Source organism: Anser cygnoides, chromosome 10, assembly GCF_040182565.1.
Source record: "Anser cygnoides isolate HZ-2024a breed goose chromosome 10, Taihu_goose_T2T_genome, whole genome shotgun sequence".
In the NCBI taxonomy this organism is placed as follows: domain Eukaryota; kingdom Metazoa; phylum Chordata; class Aves; order Anseriformes; family Anatidae; genus Anser; species Anser cygnoides.
Window position 1 is genome coordinate 8,413,898 of NC_089882.1, and position 18,726 is coordinate 8,432,623.

General features: G+C 48.0%; 1 protein-coding gene across 2 annotated transcripts in view; it reads right to left on the reverse strand.

Annotated features, from left to right (window-relative positions):
• The window catches only part of LOC106035426 (monocarboxylate transporter 2-like), a 39,273-nt gene that overhangs the window by 4,458 nt on the left and 16,089 nt on the right, over positions 1 to 18,726 (reverse strand). For both annotated transcript variants that reach the window (XM_048072836.2, XM_048072842.2), the window contains 2 exons: positions 5,870 to 6,013; positions 200 to 1,060 (listed from right to left, as the gene is read on the reverse strand). In XM_048072836.2, coding sequence (XP_047928793.2) covers positions 200 to 1,060; positions 5,870 to 6,013 — 1,005 coding nt within the window. The remainder of the gene's footprint in view (positions 1 to 199; positions 1,061 to 5,869; positions 6,014 to 18,726) is intronic.

The window sequence follows — 18,726 nt, forward strand, 5'->3', positions numbered from 1 at the left end:
CCTGCATACAGGTGAAACACACATTTCAGGAGAGGGAACTTTACAGTATCTCTGACTGAGAGAATATCACCTATGAAGTTATTTAATTCACAGCCAAGTCAGATTTTAAAAAGACAAATATGGCATTTTCCAGATGAGGTGTGCCCCTTGTAGAAAAAGAATTGAGCACGTAGGAAGTAGAGGAAGGAAAGATACTCACCGCCTATAGGTGGTCCCAGCAATATTGTGCAACACTCTGCAATGGTGACCAAGCCAACGGCGCTGGTGAACCGGGTAGCTCCCACAAGGTCCATGAGAGTTTCAAATAGCATGGCACAAACCATGCCAAAAGCCAAGCCAAAAAAGACAGCGTAAACGACAAGCCCCTTGTAGCCAGAAGCCAGGGGGCACAGAAGGTGGCAGGCACCGTTGAAAGCAATGGAGAAGCTGAAAAAGTATTGGATCCGTGGCCTCACCCACTTGCTGTTTGCAATGATGCCAGTGGCCGGTCTGGCAATCATATCCACGATAGCAAGGATTGAAAGGAGGAAAGCAGCTGAATATTCATCAATGCCGATGTGCTTTGCATAGGGTGCCAGAAAAACAATGGGGGCAAAAAAGCCTAGAAACATGAGCACATTTCCAATCAGGTAAATCAAGAAACCTCTGTGCTTAAAGAGGGAAAAATCAAGGTACTTATTGATTTTTTCACAACAGTCCTTTGCTTCTTCTTCTGTTTTTGTCTCCACAGGGATGTTTGTGGAACTGTTCATTTCCATGGCATCCTTAGTGACCTCTTCTCTCAGGACCTCCTTCGCTTCCTCATTTGACTGGGTTTTGGGTGCCCCAATGGGCCTGAAGAGAGCTCCAGCCACACAGCAGTTTAATAAAATTGCCCCAAGAATTAAAAAGCTGCCCCTCCAGCCAAAATTGTCAAAAAGGAACTGGTTGAGAGGAGCCAGGGTGCAAAGCATCACGGGGCTCCCTGCCATAGCAAGGCCGTTTGCGATGGGTCTTCTCTTTAAAAAGTATTTCCCTATGATTATCACTGATGGCTGGAGGTTGAGAGCAAGGCCAAATCCTGGAACAGAGAAAAATAGTTGAGATACACAAAGAAAGATTTGAGACCAATTTTATCCCCAGCTCATTGTTTTATGCAAAGTAATGGAGAATTGATTCACTGATGGCTCTTCAATACGATAGTCTGGGTGCAAACTTTGCTCAAGGTACCACTAAATTTCCATCTGAAGAATCTGGGGAACCAGGCCCCAGAAGGATACCTTTGGTCACAGAACCTTCTGCGCTGTAAACCTCTGTTTTGTGCTGTAAACCTCTTGAGGGGCAAACATTACTGCAAAGAGTTTGCTTTGGAATAAATTGAAACTATACCCTCAACAAATGCTGGCTGGTTTTGGTCAGACAGAGAAGCCTCATCAGAGGAGAGGATGGGTTTAAAAAAATGACAGCTCCTAGTTTGAGGAAGGTTGTTCTGCCTCAAGCCCTTCCCATGCCCAACTGCAGCTGGCACATCCTCCCATGGGTGGTGGGCACCCAGCACTGCACCCAACACAGACAGACCTGCACCAAAAGGCGACATCAACCTTCCCAGTTTGGTGCTGTGAGCAGTTCAGGTCTGATGCAAAAGACTAAGAGGTCTGCAAGTACGCAGCAAAACAGCTACTAGGATGCTAATTAAACAGGACCCTAGAGTGTTTCTTTTAATTAAAATTTATTTTTATTACATTTAGATATATAAATGGTATTATAAATCTGCACTGCTAATTCAGCTAACCAGCTTCTTTTGCACAGGTAAAATCTGAAAGAAGAGACACCAAATGCAGTGATGGCATCAGCTTTCTATGGTTCTGTTTAAGAGCACTAGCATATAATAATCTTTTCAAACATTTCTATGATTTCTAGTATTTCCTTAAAATGTTAAATTTGCAGAACCCCATCAAAATTACGTTTAAAAATCATGCCACATATTTTTCACCCTATCATCTAGGAAAGAATGAGCCACATTAGAACAAAGCAGAAATGTAATCCTTGAAGTGATTATACCAGAGAACACGAATCCTGAAAATAGGGTCACGCAGATTTTTTCTTGTTCATTAGTCTATATAATTAGTTTGTTTAACTGTGCAGTACATAATTAGGCATATTGCTTTACAGAAGAGAATTTAGAAAGGTCAGGGTCCTCAAAATTAATTAAGGAACACTATCATTAGTTGCTGATAGAATAGAATTGAACTGATGCAGCAGAATTCATCTGATGTTGGATAGCTTAAGTTTGAATGGTTTTACAAAGTTATGATTTTTGCCAAGTCTCAGATTCTCCTTCTTCTTCTTTTTTAATTAGCTGGAAGTTTAAAACATTAAAAAGAAATCAAAATGGCAACATTAAAACTAGTCTTCATTGGAAACACATTCTCAGCATGAATTGTTGGTTCTGGAGAGTCCATACATTTGGTAGGGCCTGTCTTGGGGAAGTACAGCCTGCTCATAATTCACAGGGGGACAGATTCATGCCTGTAAGGAGGGCCAGCCTGAGAACTACGTAGGGAAAACACAGTGTTGTTAGAGAACACCCCTGACTGCACTTAGAAATGGGAACTATTTTCACCCAAGAAGATGCAGCACAGTGAATTAGTTTAAATGCGGAGTCTGCTTTAACTCCGCATCTCCCAGGGTGGTAGCTATGTGCAGGAATTGAACCATCATTTTCACAGAATCCTTTTTTGGATCTATCCCATGTCGTGAGAAGGAAAATCAGACTGGATGCCAGCTACCTACTTAACCAATAATCAACTCAAATCTTTATTATGTGAACATTAATTTGCCAGTCAGACAAATTTAATTTAATATTACCTCATGCTCTTCCCATTAATTAAATTTGGAGAGTTTCAAATTGACTGACTGGAATTTCAATTTACTTCAAGCTTTTGGATGGCTTTAGTTGGAAATATTTATATCAATTTTATTCCCGTTTTCTGAACCTATTAGTAGCTTTTCTGTGACTGAAATTGTTACACAAATAACCACATTTCTTACCAAGGATATGACGGAGAGGCCTATCGGTGGTGTTGCATGAGCAGAAGCAAGCCTGTGCTGGACAGGGCATCCTTCCCTAGATTAAATTCATCTCCCCCATATTAGAAGGAAATAAGTGGTGTTACAGGAGTCAGAAGAGTAGCTCTTGATCTTGTTTTCCCTTTGTTAGCAAGGGAAGACCCTACCAGGTATTTCAATGCTCAACTCTAAGAGCTGAGGCAAAGACTCCAGTCTCATTAGTCAATGTGCTTCACCCTAGATCCCATTTTATTTAATTGTGGCCTAATTGGTGGAGATCGAACTGAACTCTGACCGGTCATTATTGGCTAGCATCTAGCTTTGAAATCTGCTGCTTTCTTCCTCAGACGTGGAGAAGATGTTGTGTGCCTGAACATCTACCCTTTAAAGTATCCAGGCTGGCACCCATCCAGGTAGACAGCTTGCACACCCCATTTCTTTTTCTAAGAGCTACAGGGAAACAAATGATGAGCAAGGAAGAGAACCTGGGTTTTATAGCACATGCAGGGAAGTGCCTCATGCAGCCCACAGCTCGGTGACATCAAGGACAGAGCTGCTTCAGAGCTGCCTCTGACAGCGGAGCTCAGCCCCTGCTCTGCATACAAATGGGAAGAGACATAATCAAGAAAGCAAGCGAGGTTGCCGTGTCTAATCCCTCCGCTGTAAACAGATACTTCTTGCTCTGCTCCTCTGAAGAGGTTTCTATTAATATGCCACAGGCACAGGACTATGGTGGGTACCTCCTCGTACCAACTGCCTTGTTTTTACCCCCATCCCTAGGCGTCACATGAACACGGTCTTTGACATCAGTCTAGGAAGGAGGCTGGAAAACTTGTGATGTTTACGGGCTGCTTTTTAGCAGCAAGAAGCCTCTGCAGAAGGCTCTCTCCTCTCGCGGCACTGCTGTCTCAGCCACATGACAAGCAGACAGCTTCATAATTGCCCTTGAATGCTTCCATGTTAGGCCTGACCAGCAGCAGCACTTCAAGCATAATTAAAGGCATCAAGCATGTTAGCAGGATTACAAGCATCTCCCTCTCTCTGTCAAATTAATGTTTCTTCCCCAGCACACACACCATGCCTGGAAATGATGGGTTATTAGCCAAGACCTCATCCATACAGCCACTCTCGTGCAGCATGCAGGAGGGGAAGGCTTCTCCAACAAGAAATGTGCTTTGCTCTGAGGAAACGTTGCAGCATTAAAGACGAGGGGACACGAGGAAAATTTTGTCCCTGTACCATTGCTGCCATGAGGGTTACATGTGCTCCATACACAATGCATACTAGCGACTCACTGGAGTGGACAGCTGGGCAGGTTTGCAAAGACAGTCAGGGACCAAAAAGAGCAGGACCTTCACAAATCCTATTGGGTTTCGGTGCAAAATTCCCTCCAGGAACGTTTTTGGACAACAAAGTATTTTAGAAAATAGAAGCCAGTGCCTTCCCTCAGCATTGTTCCTTGCCTGAGCCCTTCTGCTCACAAAAAAAAATGTATGTTTATAGCAAAGGATTTATGGTTTCTGTGTACTAATCCAGCATTAGCCAACCTGCTAGATGTTTGCTTAGCAAGGAATGATGCAAGCCCGTGCATCGATAAATTTGAATTGGTTACCATTGGTTATTTTTATTTCTCATCACTTCACATCTGGAATCTCTTTCAAGGAATCTGCAAAATTTATGCATCCAGATGCAACACAGTTTTATCTAGCTACAGTGACTCTCCTTTGAAAGAGTAAGGTTTAAGAGAGAGAATCCTACTTGGGGATTTATTCACTACTGTGCAGATTTGATAAAGCAATATCGGTGTAGGAGAGCAGGGAGACAAACTTTCTGTCCCAATTTACCTTGATAGTGGCTGGTATTATTGATTTTAAATGTTAGGTTCACACTTTTCTTGCTCAGAAAGTAGCAATACCTAATGTAGCCGCACTGAGACAGGGAACATTCATTAAAACATACACCTTGCAACCTCAGAAGCCAATTTTGAACTCATTGTGTCATGCTTTCAGGCAGATGTCCGAGGTGCACTGGAAGAAACATTGGCTGTACCTTAGCCAAAATAATCAAAGAAAAATGCTTGCAATTAAGCATTTATTCTCACACAGATGGAGAACTCCAATCTACCTTTAAAAGCAATAACCCAGCACCTGCAGACTTTAAAGATGCTGGACTGAGCCCATGCCTTCTCCTGATAGAGTTTCCAACATGGAGTTTCATTTTTCACTACAGAAAATTCAAATGATAACTTCAATAAGGAAATATATATGTTTTTTTTCTCTATAGGGAGAATATTGCATATTTTCAACCGACTCTAAGTGGTTATTATTTTCAGTTAAAGGACCTCCTTACCTCACAAGCAGGCAAATGGCAAGTAAACCAAAGCAACCCTCTGAAATTTCATTTCATGTGTCTCACAGAGGGAAGGTAACACGTTACATAGCAACACAGGTGTTTTCTTCACAGTCGCACTGGCACCTCGGAGGGCTTGCCCTGCCCACGGCAGAGCGCAGTCAGCCTGCATTTGCTTCAGCAGGAGCCGAGGGCAGGGCTGGCCATCCTCACCATTGCCTCTGGCTGACAGCGCTCATCTGCGAGCAGCACGTCCGCTGCTGAGCCCCTGCACGCGATGTTCAGCCAGGGACACAGAGCCTAGCAGGGAACAGGCTCTTTGCTAACACTCAGCTGGAGCAGTTAACCAGTTACAGCCCCTGTCCCGACAGCTTTTTATCCCACCAGGTTCCAACTGCCTTTGGCTGCGGATGCCCAACCCATCAGAAGGGAACTTCAGGTGCGAGTCTAAGGGAGATAACTTTCTTCTTACCTGTAATGAAGCCCACACAGATGTAGAGCTGCAGGATGCTGGTGCAGAAGGCAGCTGAGACCATCCCAATGCCACACAGCAGGCCTCCAAATATCACCACGGGTCGGCTGCCGTAGCGGTTTACTAAAATACTGCTGATAGGGCCTGGGAAAAGAGTTAGAAAGGGTCCTTGAGGTGGGTATCATCCCACAGAAGGGCATGAGTGACAGAAGGTAGGGAAAACTCAGCAATATTAGTACCCTTGAGGTGCTGCTGACAGCTTCTAGAGAGACTTCAGGAAGAAAATGGGAAAAAAAAGAGAGAAAGATGATCTGCACTGTGTGGGGATGGCAGCACGTCCTGTGCCACACGGCGGCTGTGTAACTGGTGACAGTCCCTGCCCCCAGGACTTCAGTGTTTCATCAGAGATGGCAAACAGCAACAGCAGATCAGGTGAACCTGTGATCCCAGCGCAGGAGCTTCATGGTTTATTAGGATGCTAAACCATATACACACAAAGCACTGGCTCATATTCTGAGGCTGATATCGTGAATACTGTTGCATTTTTAATGCCTCTACTTAATGCAATTCCGATAGTGCTGACCAAGACTGAAACTTGAGCAGAACAACTGTTAATTAATTCTTAATAGCAGCCTATGTGGGTAGAAACAGTTTGGGATGATGGATGAACTGGTTCAAAAGAACCGGTCTGGTCTTGCATTTATGTAAAGAGGTGGTTCAGGAAAGCGCAAAATTATGAAAGAGGGAAATGGCTTAACAAAGACTGTAGGTACAGAAAGGAAGCATTTAAATCTAAGGAAGTGAAACAAGACAGCAGCTTTGGGCAGAAGAGGAAAGAAAGAAGTTTTAGTGTATGGCAGTCCCAGTTAGCTGGAGGACCAGTAAAAATCAGAGTCATGGAGTAACGGATGTTGGAAGCACTTTGGTGGTTCCAGGTCCCACCTCCTGCTCAGAGCAGAGCCAATTTTGCAGTTAGATCAGGTTGAGAAGTTAGAAGTTAGCAGAGGAAGCAAACTGAGCAGGAAAGACTGGTCTGGAAGTCAAGCCATGGGATGTAAGAAAAGGTTCTGTATTACCCCAAGACCCCTGACCCAAAAATGAGACGGGGATACAAGCAGCATTTAGTGTCTTTCTGTACCAGACTATTTCTGCTGCTACTCCCTACTCAGCAGTGGAAATTCAGAGCCTAGTGTGCCTGTTTGCCTTCATCCCTGCCATTATGAATAGCCCACGCTGTCCACACACAGGTTACTGGACACGGTTACTTGAAGCTTAATGGATCCTCTGAGTAGTTTGGCTGTGGGATCTGCCTCACCACAGAGCCAGTTGGTAGGATATGTACCTTTGATTAAAGAAACTTGGCCTGAAATAATGTCAGAGCTCTTTCCAGACCCTGCAAATGATGGCACACTGGAGCACAGGACCCAAAAAGCCAATATCCCCTCAGTGTGGCTGACAGCATCCAAACAAGATTTCAGCTGTTAGGTTGTGCAAGAACGCAATACAGTAGGTGTGACTGTTTTAATCTGGGGGACGAAGCCCAACGCTACTTCTGTAACACACAAAATACTTTCCACTAGATGTCTAAGGTCAAAACACTCAGAAATGGAAAGCCCACAAGCACAGTCTTAACAACACCCCTGAAACTGGGATATGTGAGCTGGTCCCAGTGAACGCACCATTCAATTAAAATTTCTGTGAGCATGCAACTATGCGGAGAGCTTTTTCTCCTACTCCTGCAACTGGATTCACATGCACGCATCCTTCCACTGCATGGAGTGCCACAGAATTCAATGAGAAGTTCTGAGGAGAGATAGATGTCAGATCAGCACAGCAGGAGAGGGACCTCCTTCTCACTGAGCTTCCCCCAGACAGGACCTGGACTTGCAGCATGCTGGAGACGGTCTCAGTGTGCCCTGTAATCCAAGAGATGCAGCCGGCGTTCCTCAGGAAAGGCACCACCACATTCATCTGCAGCCTAAGGGCACACGACTTGTTTTTCAATTTTCCACATGCCCGCGTTGCTCCAGAATCAATCTAATTACTCAGTTATGAAAAAGTGGTTTCAATTACCTTCTCCTGCTGGAAGGGGGCTTTCATGATAGCCCTAAAACTATGGGATGCCATACCACGGAGCAGAGCACTCAAAGCCCGTAAGACTCCTGATAAAGCCTGTCTCCTGCTCAGACTGGGGGCAGCTCCTGGGGAGAGAAGTGCCAGCTGTGACAACCAAAGCAGAATGCTCCCACACATCCTACTCATGCAGCATCCACCTCGAGAAAAGAAATACAGATCCATGTCCCTCTCACTCCTTGAGCTGTCATGTTGGCTTCACCCATCGGTAATGATGGGTTTGGAGCATGACAGCAGATGATGAGCTGGAAGGTGCTGAAGTTGGGACACATGCTGCTCTGTTTCCTGGCTATGGGGCCATCCCAGGGGAGAGGCTGGAGATGAAAGCAAACACCCATATCTCAACCAATGTCTTTGCTAATGAGAGCAGGAGGCTGTGCCCCTGCGGCAGCCTCAGTGAACACACAGTGTCCTCAGCGACATCTCAGCTTTCCAGCCATCACTCACTAAGCCATGAGTCTGCAATTGCTCCCTGGTCTTGTCTTTCCTGGCCACAGCAACAGCCAACGGGATCTCTCAGCAGCGCTTTGCAGCAGGTCTGTGTGACCTTCCACAAGCAGCCTTCACCTGCTGTCGGATGTGCTATCAGCTTTACAGGGGGATAATCAGTCCCGTCTGTTTGCCTGTCTGGGTGAGGAGCTGTGGTCTCAGAGGAGCCAGCAGCCTGTGCTGGGCCGTGCTCACGGGGAACAGAGAATAACTTCAGAAGCAATCTAAACCTTTCTCTTTCACACCTGAAACCTTCTAACTTGAAGGCACCGTGAGCTTTCTTTGCTAAAGCAGCACAGCATTTGGGATCACAGCACACGTGTGTGACAGCATTTGGGCTCCCTGAGCAGCCTCACCCACACAGGACTGAGGGTTGGAGACCTCGAAGATACCGAGTGCAGCCAGTTAGAAGAGAAGGCCGGGAGCAGAGCATCTTCACTGACCTTTCCATACAGTGGAGCACCCACAGCAAAGGCCACGACAACCTGCAGGGAAAGCACCGGATGGGAAACCAAACCTCCCTGAGCTGCTGCTCACAGGGCAAAGCTTTTGTAACAGTCCTGAGCAGACCCCTAAAAGGCACCGAAGCAAATCACATCCCCCAAATTACTTCCACTTAAGTCATTTGGACCTACAGAAACGTAGAGGCGATTGTCCATGGGCTTTAAGAGCAGCCTTTCAGAAGCTGTCCCATCTCTCAGGGGAAAGTGGAGCACGCGACATGTCACATAGCTGTGCGCTCTGCGGCACGCAAACCCTGCCAATTTGGGCACGAATCGCAGACACGTACCCCTTCACCCTGCCCTGATGTCTTCAGTGATCAGTGTCACCCCCGACAGATCCCAGGCACCTCTCCTGCCCTGCCTTGCCACATGCCACCCACAGCACTTGTCCCGCGGGGAGCCTATCAGCCATCAAACGCCAGATTAAACAGCAGCGTTCTGGGAAGCTTTAGAGAACATGAAATAGCTCGAGTCAAGGAGAGGAATTAAGAACAACAAAGCCAGCACCACAGTCGTGGGAAATTGGAAACATGATTACTGCTTTGCTTGCAGCTATTGCAAAAATTAAAAGTGTGACAGCCCCTGGAAACACAGAGGAATTGAAAAAGCAGGACCTGTCATTTACTGGTTATGCAGCATGCATGAGAAGAATAAAGATGCAGTGCATTACCACACCGAAAACAATTACAGCAACAGCGCGTGCAGCTTAGATCCCAAGGCACCTTGACTTGCTCGCACCTGCCTGGTCAAACACGCAGGAACCACAGGCTCCCTGGCCTTGAATTCAAACGAAACCACCCCGCCTGCCTGCGAGCTGACGGCAGCAGGAGCAGGAGGCAAGGTGATTTTTGTCTCTTAATTAACAGAGCCAGGCAAGGACGGGGCAGGAGATGTAGCTGGCCAAGTGCTCAGGAAGCTGCTGTTTACCTGGCCTGACCTTGCAGAGGTTTTGATGAATGCTTTCAGAGTTCCTCAAAAGTCACAGTGAGGAACAAAAGCCATCTCAGCTGCGGAGCGTGTCCCCAGTTTGTGTCCTCTTGGGGACCAGCGCAGTGTCACCGAGCCAGCATCATCCCCACAACCTCCCCACCGTGGCAGAGATCACATGGAACTTCTAACGGGGAAGCTAGAACTAAAATTCAGCCGTTCCCTTGCACCTTGCTGCATTACAAGGACAAGGCTGCTGATGTGGGGCTGCCAGCAGCTGGTGCTTCTCTATGGGAAGGGACGGCACTTCCCACCCATCCAGCCTTAGGAAACAAGGCAGCCCCTTCCACACCCCAGCAAGTGGCTTCCTGACAAACTTCCAGCCTCGGAGATCACTTATCATCCATTGCAAGGGGGATGGCACCAGACAGAGACAGGCACAGGAGGGAGCTGAGCCTGCTCCTGCTGCTGGCTTCGCTCAGAGCTGTGCCTGCAGCTCTGCTCCTTGCACTGCTGGGGGACACGCACGCTCTTCAGGGGAGATACCACCATCCACTGGGGAAGAAGAAGGAAAGCCAGGTCAGAAACACCTTATTTTGCACCCCGGACACTTGTGGAGCAGAAAGCGGGTGTGCTGCCTGTCATAAACCTCTGCAGCCTGCAGAGCAACAGTTCGCACCAAATATTCCCTAAAGATGCTGCTGTGCTCACGGCACTCCTGGAAGACTGATGTAATTGAAAGCACTATCCTCAGCCCACATAAATCATACTGGTTTAGTGCCTGTCCTGTATAAAGCCTCTCTTTTCTCACACCTGTGGCAGCTTTCCATTAGTTGTTAGCTGATACACGGAAGGCCATGTCAAAGCAGCTGATCCTGGTGGCAAGCAGAACACAGCAACTTGCCGGTGGGAAAGCAAGCAAGCCCTGGCTCATTTGTTAGCTTGTCCAATTACTTTTCACCTTGAGTTTTGTGTCTGCAGAAGTGAAAAGGACCCTGAAGAGGAGATTGTAAGGCCATAAAGAAAATGCAAAACACCCGGGGCTCTCCCGTCCGCTCCCCCCTGCAGCCAGACCATCTTGTCATTTATTCTTTTTGAGCCACTGAACTATGATCCGGGCAGGATGGTAACACAGACGCAGCATTTAACAAGAAATATCAATCCAGACTGGCTTAAACTCCTGCAAGTATGACGGTGCTCAAAAAATAGACACCTGAATTGCTTTTCTGTTTTTCTCAGTAAGGCTTATGAATTTTTTATGAGGTGCAAAACTTCCAGTGTTGGTGCAAAACACCAATTTGTTTTTAACAAGGGCTCTGTTTAAAGCATTTTTCTCTCCCATACCTCTGACCACATCTATATCCCTTATTTGTCTGGTTTGTGATTTTTTTTTTTTTTAACTTAACCTAATACTAACAGAAATGAATTTCCCCCTAGTCGGCAGAACCTGGCCTGGCTGAATTTCTGTTGAAATATTTCAGCGCAGGGCTCAGGCAGCCCCGCGCCCCAGAGGCCTCTGTGCAACGTGCGGCTTATTCCAGATTTCACAAGGCTGACCTTCTGACCGTGCGAAGTGGCACGGAGCCACCGCAAACACCGTGTTTCTGCTGCTAAGAGCGGTCGATGGCCGTGCAGATGATAAAACAGCAACTCTTTAAAGCAGCCCACGGTGCCGAGCCCCAGTGGTGGCAGGTTTGGGATCACCACTGTCCCCAGTGCTGGGCTGCAGGCACTGCTCAGCTTCTCCCAGATTCCTGTGGTGACAGGAGCTGTCGTTGTGCAGAGACGCCAGAAGAACTGCCCAGATAGTTCTTAGTCTCCAAACTGCTGTGAAAACACAGATAAAGCTCCTGAGCTCGACCAGACAGGACTGGAGCTGACTACGTGGAGTCGCTGGGGACGTGAGGAGGAGCTGGGAGGAAAAGGGGAAAATCATTTATCCTAATAAAACAAGGTCTGTTATTACGCTAGTAGTAAAACAACAAGAGGAGCAGGCCTGTGATTTCCTCAGTAATAATCTCATTCCCTCGGTGGAATAACAACACTGCCATTGGCCTCGTAATTCACCCAGCAGGGCACCACCCCTTGTGGCGGAGCAGCCTCCTCGTTACGCAGGCAATGAAATAAGTGCCCCCGCGTTATTAACGTGCTGCCAGCACACACCAGCATCCAGGCCTGGGGGTCAGCATTAGCAATCAGCACCCACTAATTATGCACAGCCCAAGAAAGCACAGGGCACTGTCGCAAAGCAGGGGGAAAGGGATAGGGAAGGGTAAAACTTGCAGCTTTTCAGGCCTTGTGCCTTGCTAGAGAAGTCCGAGGTCCAGGACACCTGGAGGGCTCGTGCTCTTACATGTTTATCACCAGGGCCTGCTCCAGACTTCTCGAGAAGACTTGCTGGCACCTGGTAATAACACAGCCCATAACTAGTCTTGGCTTTTGGGTTCAGATGCTTTGTTTTGGACTGGCAGTGGTGGAGGAGCACCCCCTCGCTTCCCCAGGCGGTGCAGCTGCAGACAGGACAACCGCACGCACTGGGGCTGGAGGACAAACGACAGGAAACAAGCGCCCCAGGTGACAGTCCTGGTGTCCCATAGCCCTCAGCCATTCCCCAAAGGGCAGCTTCCAAACACCTGTCTGCCCCTAAAATGCCCCGATGCCTTCTGTTACTATTGCTTTGCATTGCAAGTCAGCAGTTTTGAGTGAAGTTTAAGTCCAACATATGCCATAGCAGCTCCCATAGCTAACAAGTCACTAGAGGCTGCCTCTTGCCTCCTTGTGGGTGAGGAAAATGCTCCGTACATTAAAGGGGGTGATGGCATTGCTAGTAGAGCTGGGCCGAATGCTGCAGAGCAGGGCCGTTGTAGCATGACCACTGTGAGACGAAAGAGCCAGGCATGGGCGAGCCTGGCTGGATGTGTGCTCCTCGGTCATCAGGCTGGTCCGTCCCTGCTCCGCGGTGCTGGGTCTCCCAGGCATGGGCACCACAGCCAGCTGAAAAACCTGTGGGGATAATAACCTGGGGCACAAACCGAGGTGCAGCAGCCTCCCCTGCTAGACATGCCCTTGGAAAGTCAGGGAACCTGACCTCCCATCACACATACATGCATTTGCTACAGAAGCATCCTGATGTTAAGAAAAAACAATAGGAAAACAAAGCAGGCAAGACCCAAGTTTCAGAGAGACAAAGCGTCCTCGTCCTTATCCAGCAATCTTATCTGATCAGTGCCTCGGCATTTCAATTTCCAGACTGCACAACTGAAGCGTACGGAGGAGCCACAGGCCAAAAGCTCCAAAACCGGGGCAGGAGCCAAGGTCCCTCATGTCACTTCGTATTTAGGCAATTAAATAACTGCTCCTGCAAGGGGACAGCGTGGCAGGTGCCGAGCACACGGCTGCTTGCGCTCAGCGCCTTCCCCAGGCTGCTGGCTTGGATCTCAGCGGCCCACAGCTGCTCACCTGCAGCAGGTCCCGACTTCACGTTTTTCGAATTTTTTTCCTCATAACTTTTTTAGCTTTTGCTTTGGCAGGACCACAGTCTTTTATCCCTTCCATCTTGAAGCCCAGCTACAGATCTGTTCCCTCCAAAGCTGAAACACCTATTCCTTGAGATCAGCAGCCCTTGGTTAGCATCCTTTACACCCTGCTCTACAGGCAAACAGCCCCTACTGGGCATGTCCTCCAGGGGCTTTGTCCACCTCCTAGAAACCCTACACAATTTGACCAAGAGAGCATTTATACTGGAGAGCCACCCAGGGGCAGAATAACTGCAGTGCTACAGGACAGGTTGGCATGAACGTCCTCACACCCCTTCCTGCAGCAGCACACACACACATACTCTCCTCGCCGGGGCAAGAATCCTTCGCGTGTGTGTATTTTACTTTCTGGAGGGGACTGTAACTTGCTCCTGGGCTTAATACCTGCATGTGAAGCATTAACAACTCCCCATCCAAAATCCTTTGCTTTCTTCTTCCTCGTTCTTATTAATCTCTGTTTTTATTAAGTCTATCACATCTCTATTACTCCTGCCTGGTGACCTTGCTAGCTCCAATGAAGGGCAAAATGATAAAGCTTTGTGACCAAGTCCACGAATACAGAAATATTTCACCCGAACCTATAGCTATTATCGTTCTTAACTAGAACAGGGCTATTTAAAAAAATAAAAAATATAAGCACATACGTGGTGACCTTGCAGGGCTTGAGTGCTCTCTGAGAGCCAGGAGAAGTATATGAATCTGCAGTGCCATCTATTACAGAAATCAAATCATTCTTCACCCGGTTTCCTTAACAAAACCCATGCCGATAATGGTGCTGCTACACCAGGGAGTGCCTTGGTGTGGGAAGACGCCTTGTTTCAATGACATGGGGAGGCTCACTGACTTGGTGGGACTCCAAGAGGTGGCCACAGTAAGCAAAGGAGGCATCCAGCACCACGCTGCTGAGCTGTGCTTCTGCCAGAAGCACCTGGGCTTGGTCCCCAAGCCTGTCCACCGCAGGTAATGCTGCAGCAGGACGCCAGATAGCCATCGTGGAGTCCTTCTTCCAGCCTACACAGAAACCCAGGCTGACATGTGCGTGTCCAGGCAAATCCTATTGAAAGCCCTATTTGAATTTTTTTGTGGAACCAACGCCGTAAGCACATAACTAGGGAGCGCCGATGCATGATACTTTACTGTCAATGCTGTCAATGGCACCGAGCTTTGGGCAGGACACACAGAAAACCACCTGGCTCCACCAGTCAGGGCACCTCCTGCCCACCAGGACCCTGTCTGCACCAAAACCAGCTCGCAGAGAGCTTGCACATCCCGCAGGCTGGCCTCGGCTGTCACCATTTGCTGCTTGTCCTTGGAAAAACACCTCCTTTCCTTGCCTCAGTTTCCCCTGTTAGTGCTGTGGTTAGCTTCAGAGCTATTTGCAAGCGCTTGGGATGGGTGGAGAGAGCTGGGTGAGGTCTTCTGGAGGCAGAGCGGGTTTCAGTGGGGTTCGGGCCAGACCATAAGAGAGCGTACACAGTTTTGATTAAGTTAAGAACTGCAGAATCAAACTCATTATTAATATAGCTTTATGCCACTGCATGTTGTAAGGTCCTTTCTAAACCTGTCACTGCAATTTATCATGCCAGCAACGTAATAAAATACGGCTATAAAATTTTGGATTAAATGTTCAAGGTCAGCGGTCGACTTTCAACTTCCCAATCTTTTCCTTGCTGCTTTAGCTGATGCTCTATTAAGCAGTTACAAGCTCTGGGAGAAAGTTTCTTTGGAGAAAAGACTCAGTTACTGGGCATCTCCAGAATTAAAACTTCAGACATTTCATCCAGTTTCAAAACAATAAATAATAAATAACAAGAGTAATAAACACTGGCTGGCTTTGGGATAAGGTTTTTACTTCAGAAATGCTATAGTTTTTGTTGTATTTGCTAAAGGTGGCTCTCTGTCTCTTTGTAAAATAGGCAGAAGGCAATTCCCTAATTTAAATAGAAATTTGGGTACGTAAGAACAGCAACGTGGAGATCTGGAGGGCATCACAGAAGCATATGGCGGGACCAAGGCAAAGACTCCACGGCACTCCATGCAGAACAAGAACAGGGTGCAGTCCTCATGCACGTTTTTGGTTTTGTTTTTGTGTATTAAGGGACAAAACAAGTACAAAACATCTACAAAATCTATACGAACACAGACACAAGACTCAGTTGCACAGCAATAGCATAAATAAATAAATAAAGATTCTTCAAAATGAGAATAAAATGTCAGATGTCTCCCATGCTAGCCCCAGCTACCCAAGCTTACCAGCTGAAATGACTGTGTCAGGATCTGGTCTCCAAGTTTCACTCATCTGACTTCTGCTCTTCCATTACAAGGACAAAAAAGATCATTTTGGCCACAAAGAGTTATCATTAAAAAATAAAAAATAAAATTGAAAATGCAAATATTGTCCCAGGTATTAAATTATTCCCTCTGTTCTGGCCCGTGTGCCGGAAAGCAGCCTCGGTGCTCTACCAGAGCTGGCCATAACAAAAGGCATTTCTCCTGCCTGCTCTCCTCACCTCCTCACCGCCTTAGAGGAGCCCGTACCAGCTATGAGAACATCGCTGCTGTTACATTAGTAGTGTCGGTGCTTCTTATTTTTAACATGTCTGGCTGCTTCCCCCAGTGCTGGATAGGGTGACTAAATCTCCACCAAATTAGTGTTGCTTATCTTTCCTTTCCTGGGGGCTCCTCTGCCCGCTGTTTTCCCAGGGCGGTGGTTATCTCCGGGGACCCATTGGTGGCCTGGGCTGAAATGTGTCACCCCAAAGGTGGGAAGGGACAGCTCTGCGTGGCCCAGTGAGCCTTCCCTCTGCGCCAGGCACTGGCTCTGCCCTGCCACCCCTCCACATGGGGCGAGCCTTCACCCCGTGCGAGAAAAGAGCGGAGACATTGCAAAACGGAAATCCTTCTTTATCAGACCGACCGAGTTTCACCCTGGGGGATTTGGGCAGAGAACAGCAGTGTTCCCTCGTGCTCCTCGCCCAGAGGTTTGCTCTCCGCAGACAGAAACGTGCTGCAGCTCAACGCGAGCACTGGGGAGAGGCACAAGTGTCCTGCCATAAAGTCCAGGCTGTCGCTTTACTGCACACTAATCTGTTTTACTGCCCATGTTAGAGGGCCAGGATTGCTTTCTGCAACCTCGTTCGGATTAAGAAACTGGGGGATAAGACACATTAAAACTTCTGCAATATATATTGCCAGAGCTGCGGCTGGTGTAAAACAGCTTCCTAGGGGAACGGAACCAAAAGTGAAGGGCAGAAATGGTCTCGGCTCCTGATTTTCGGTCTCAGTCTGAAAAATTTGTGTTGTTCTGGTGCTACAAGCCACAGCCTCAGGTGGTCACTGTGAATCTGTGTCCATGCTGTCCCAGGCAGCCGAGCTGCTCCACTGCGGATCTGGGTGAGTTCACACGAGCGTTTTCCAAAAACGAGCTCCATTTGCACCGTTTATGAAATGCGAGCACACGCTCCGTTTACAGTAAGCAGCACCGCCTAAAAACAAGTCCCCACACCAAAAAGCATGCCAAGGAAGTGAGGGACTGCTTCCTGAGGATGTTTGCAAACAAAAGCTGTTATCAGGCAGGGCATCGGACCCTCCAAAGGCGCGCTGCCAAGGCGCCGGTGGCATGGGGCAGAGGAGCCAAGCGAGCTGGCGGTGCCAGCAGGGCTGGCAGACTGCTCTGGCACACGGTGGTCTGCAGAGAGGATATTATTTGGGGGATGCTCCGTCAGGGTCTCCCCCCGCCCCGCAGCAGAGCAGGGCTTCCCACGGCATCACTCCGGGTGATGGTGTCCACACCGAGGGTGCAAGCTGGTCGAAATCCCGAGGTCATCACCAAGGTGCCTTCAGCCCCAGGGAACACCTACCCGAGACTTTCTGCAATTTCAGTACCAGCCACAACATTTACAGCAGCCTCCCCGCATTCGCGTACTTTTTGTACCAGAAATTACTCATCTCTCTTTGACTTCTAAACCATGCAGCTTCCTAGACCTTCCCCTGTAGGCAGCCGGACACACCACAGGCATGGGCTGGCTGCTGCTCCTTTCTCCCCTCCCTGACTGCCTCAGAAGCATTCCACATCACAGGAAACCCAAACTGAAACCAGCTAATCAGGCTGAAATGTACCCCAGCCCTGTAAAGCAGAGCTTAAGTAATACATAAATGAGAAGTAATTTGAGATGTAATACATAAATGAGAAGCACTCTTTTTGCCTGCCTCCCACAGCAGTGTTTCTCTCTGGCCCCCGTTCCCCAGTAATTCACTTGCCATCAGCTCCTGCTCAGCCCATACAGAGCTTTTTACTGCTGGCTGCTTATTTATATTGTCAGGGCTGAAGCAAAGATGTTTTTCTCTGCCTCAGCACAACCCGGGGCTTGGGCTCAGCATCCTGTCGAGGTGGCCTGGGACAGCGGCACCGACCCAAGCAGAGGATTTGCCTTTCTGAACTGCTGCTGCATTTGTAGGTTCTAGGATGGGAACTCAGACCAGACACTGTCACAGGGACCAAGCCTTCACACTCTGATCCACCATCACAGTAGGGTCTGATTCAAGAATCGCTTCCACTTCGCAAACCTTTACAGTACAAAGCATCGTTACTTTCATTACCGACTCTCTCTAAAAAAAAACTACAGTGCATTACTGAGGAAATCAAAATTCCCTTTTTAGAAACAAAGAATATTTTCAGAATTTATTTAAGAGCCAGGACAAATATTGATGAAGTTTCCTGCAATTACAGAGCACGGTTCCTGTCTACCTGCGCTTGCAGATTTAATCAAAGGCAGACCAAGCTTTTCATTGAGTCATTAGTGCGCTATCAAAATGATTTTAAAAAAGAACAAAGTTATATGCACTGCTTTACAAGTGATAAGAATGATTGACCCTGGTGATTTCATCGCTGTAATTACAACCTGCCACAACAAACCAGCAGCTGCTTCAGCTGCTGTTCTACTCTGTGCTCACCCTCGGCCGTGCCCCAGACCCAGCTGTTTGACACCAGCCTGCTCTCCGGGCTGTTTTAGTGATGCCCACAGAAAGCTTCGGAGGTTATCTGACTTCTGGACAGCAGACACCCCCCAGCCAGGCTTTGCTCATGGTGCTGGAGGCAGGAGAGCGGCCAGGAGGCTGCTGAGATGGTGCCCAGGAGGCAGAAGCCCCCGAGGCAGCCCAGGGCTGGGGACGGGGCACAGCACTGGGGCATGCCATGAATTTCAGCCTCTGCTGCTGAGGATGCTGCACGCCTTTATAAAGGCTTGCGCGTGGCTCCGTGCCCGTAGCG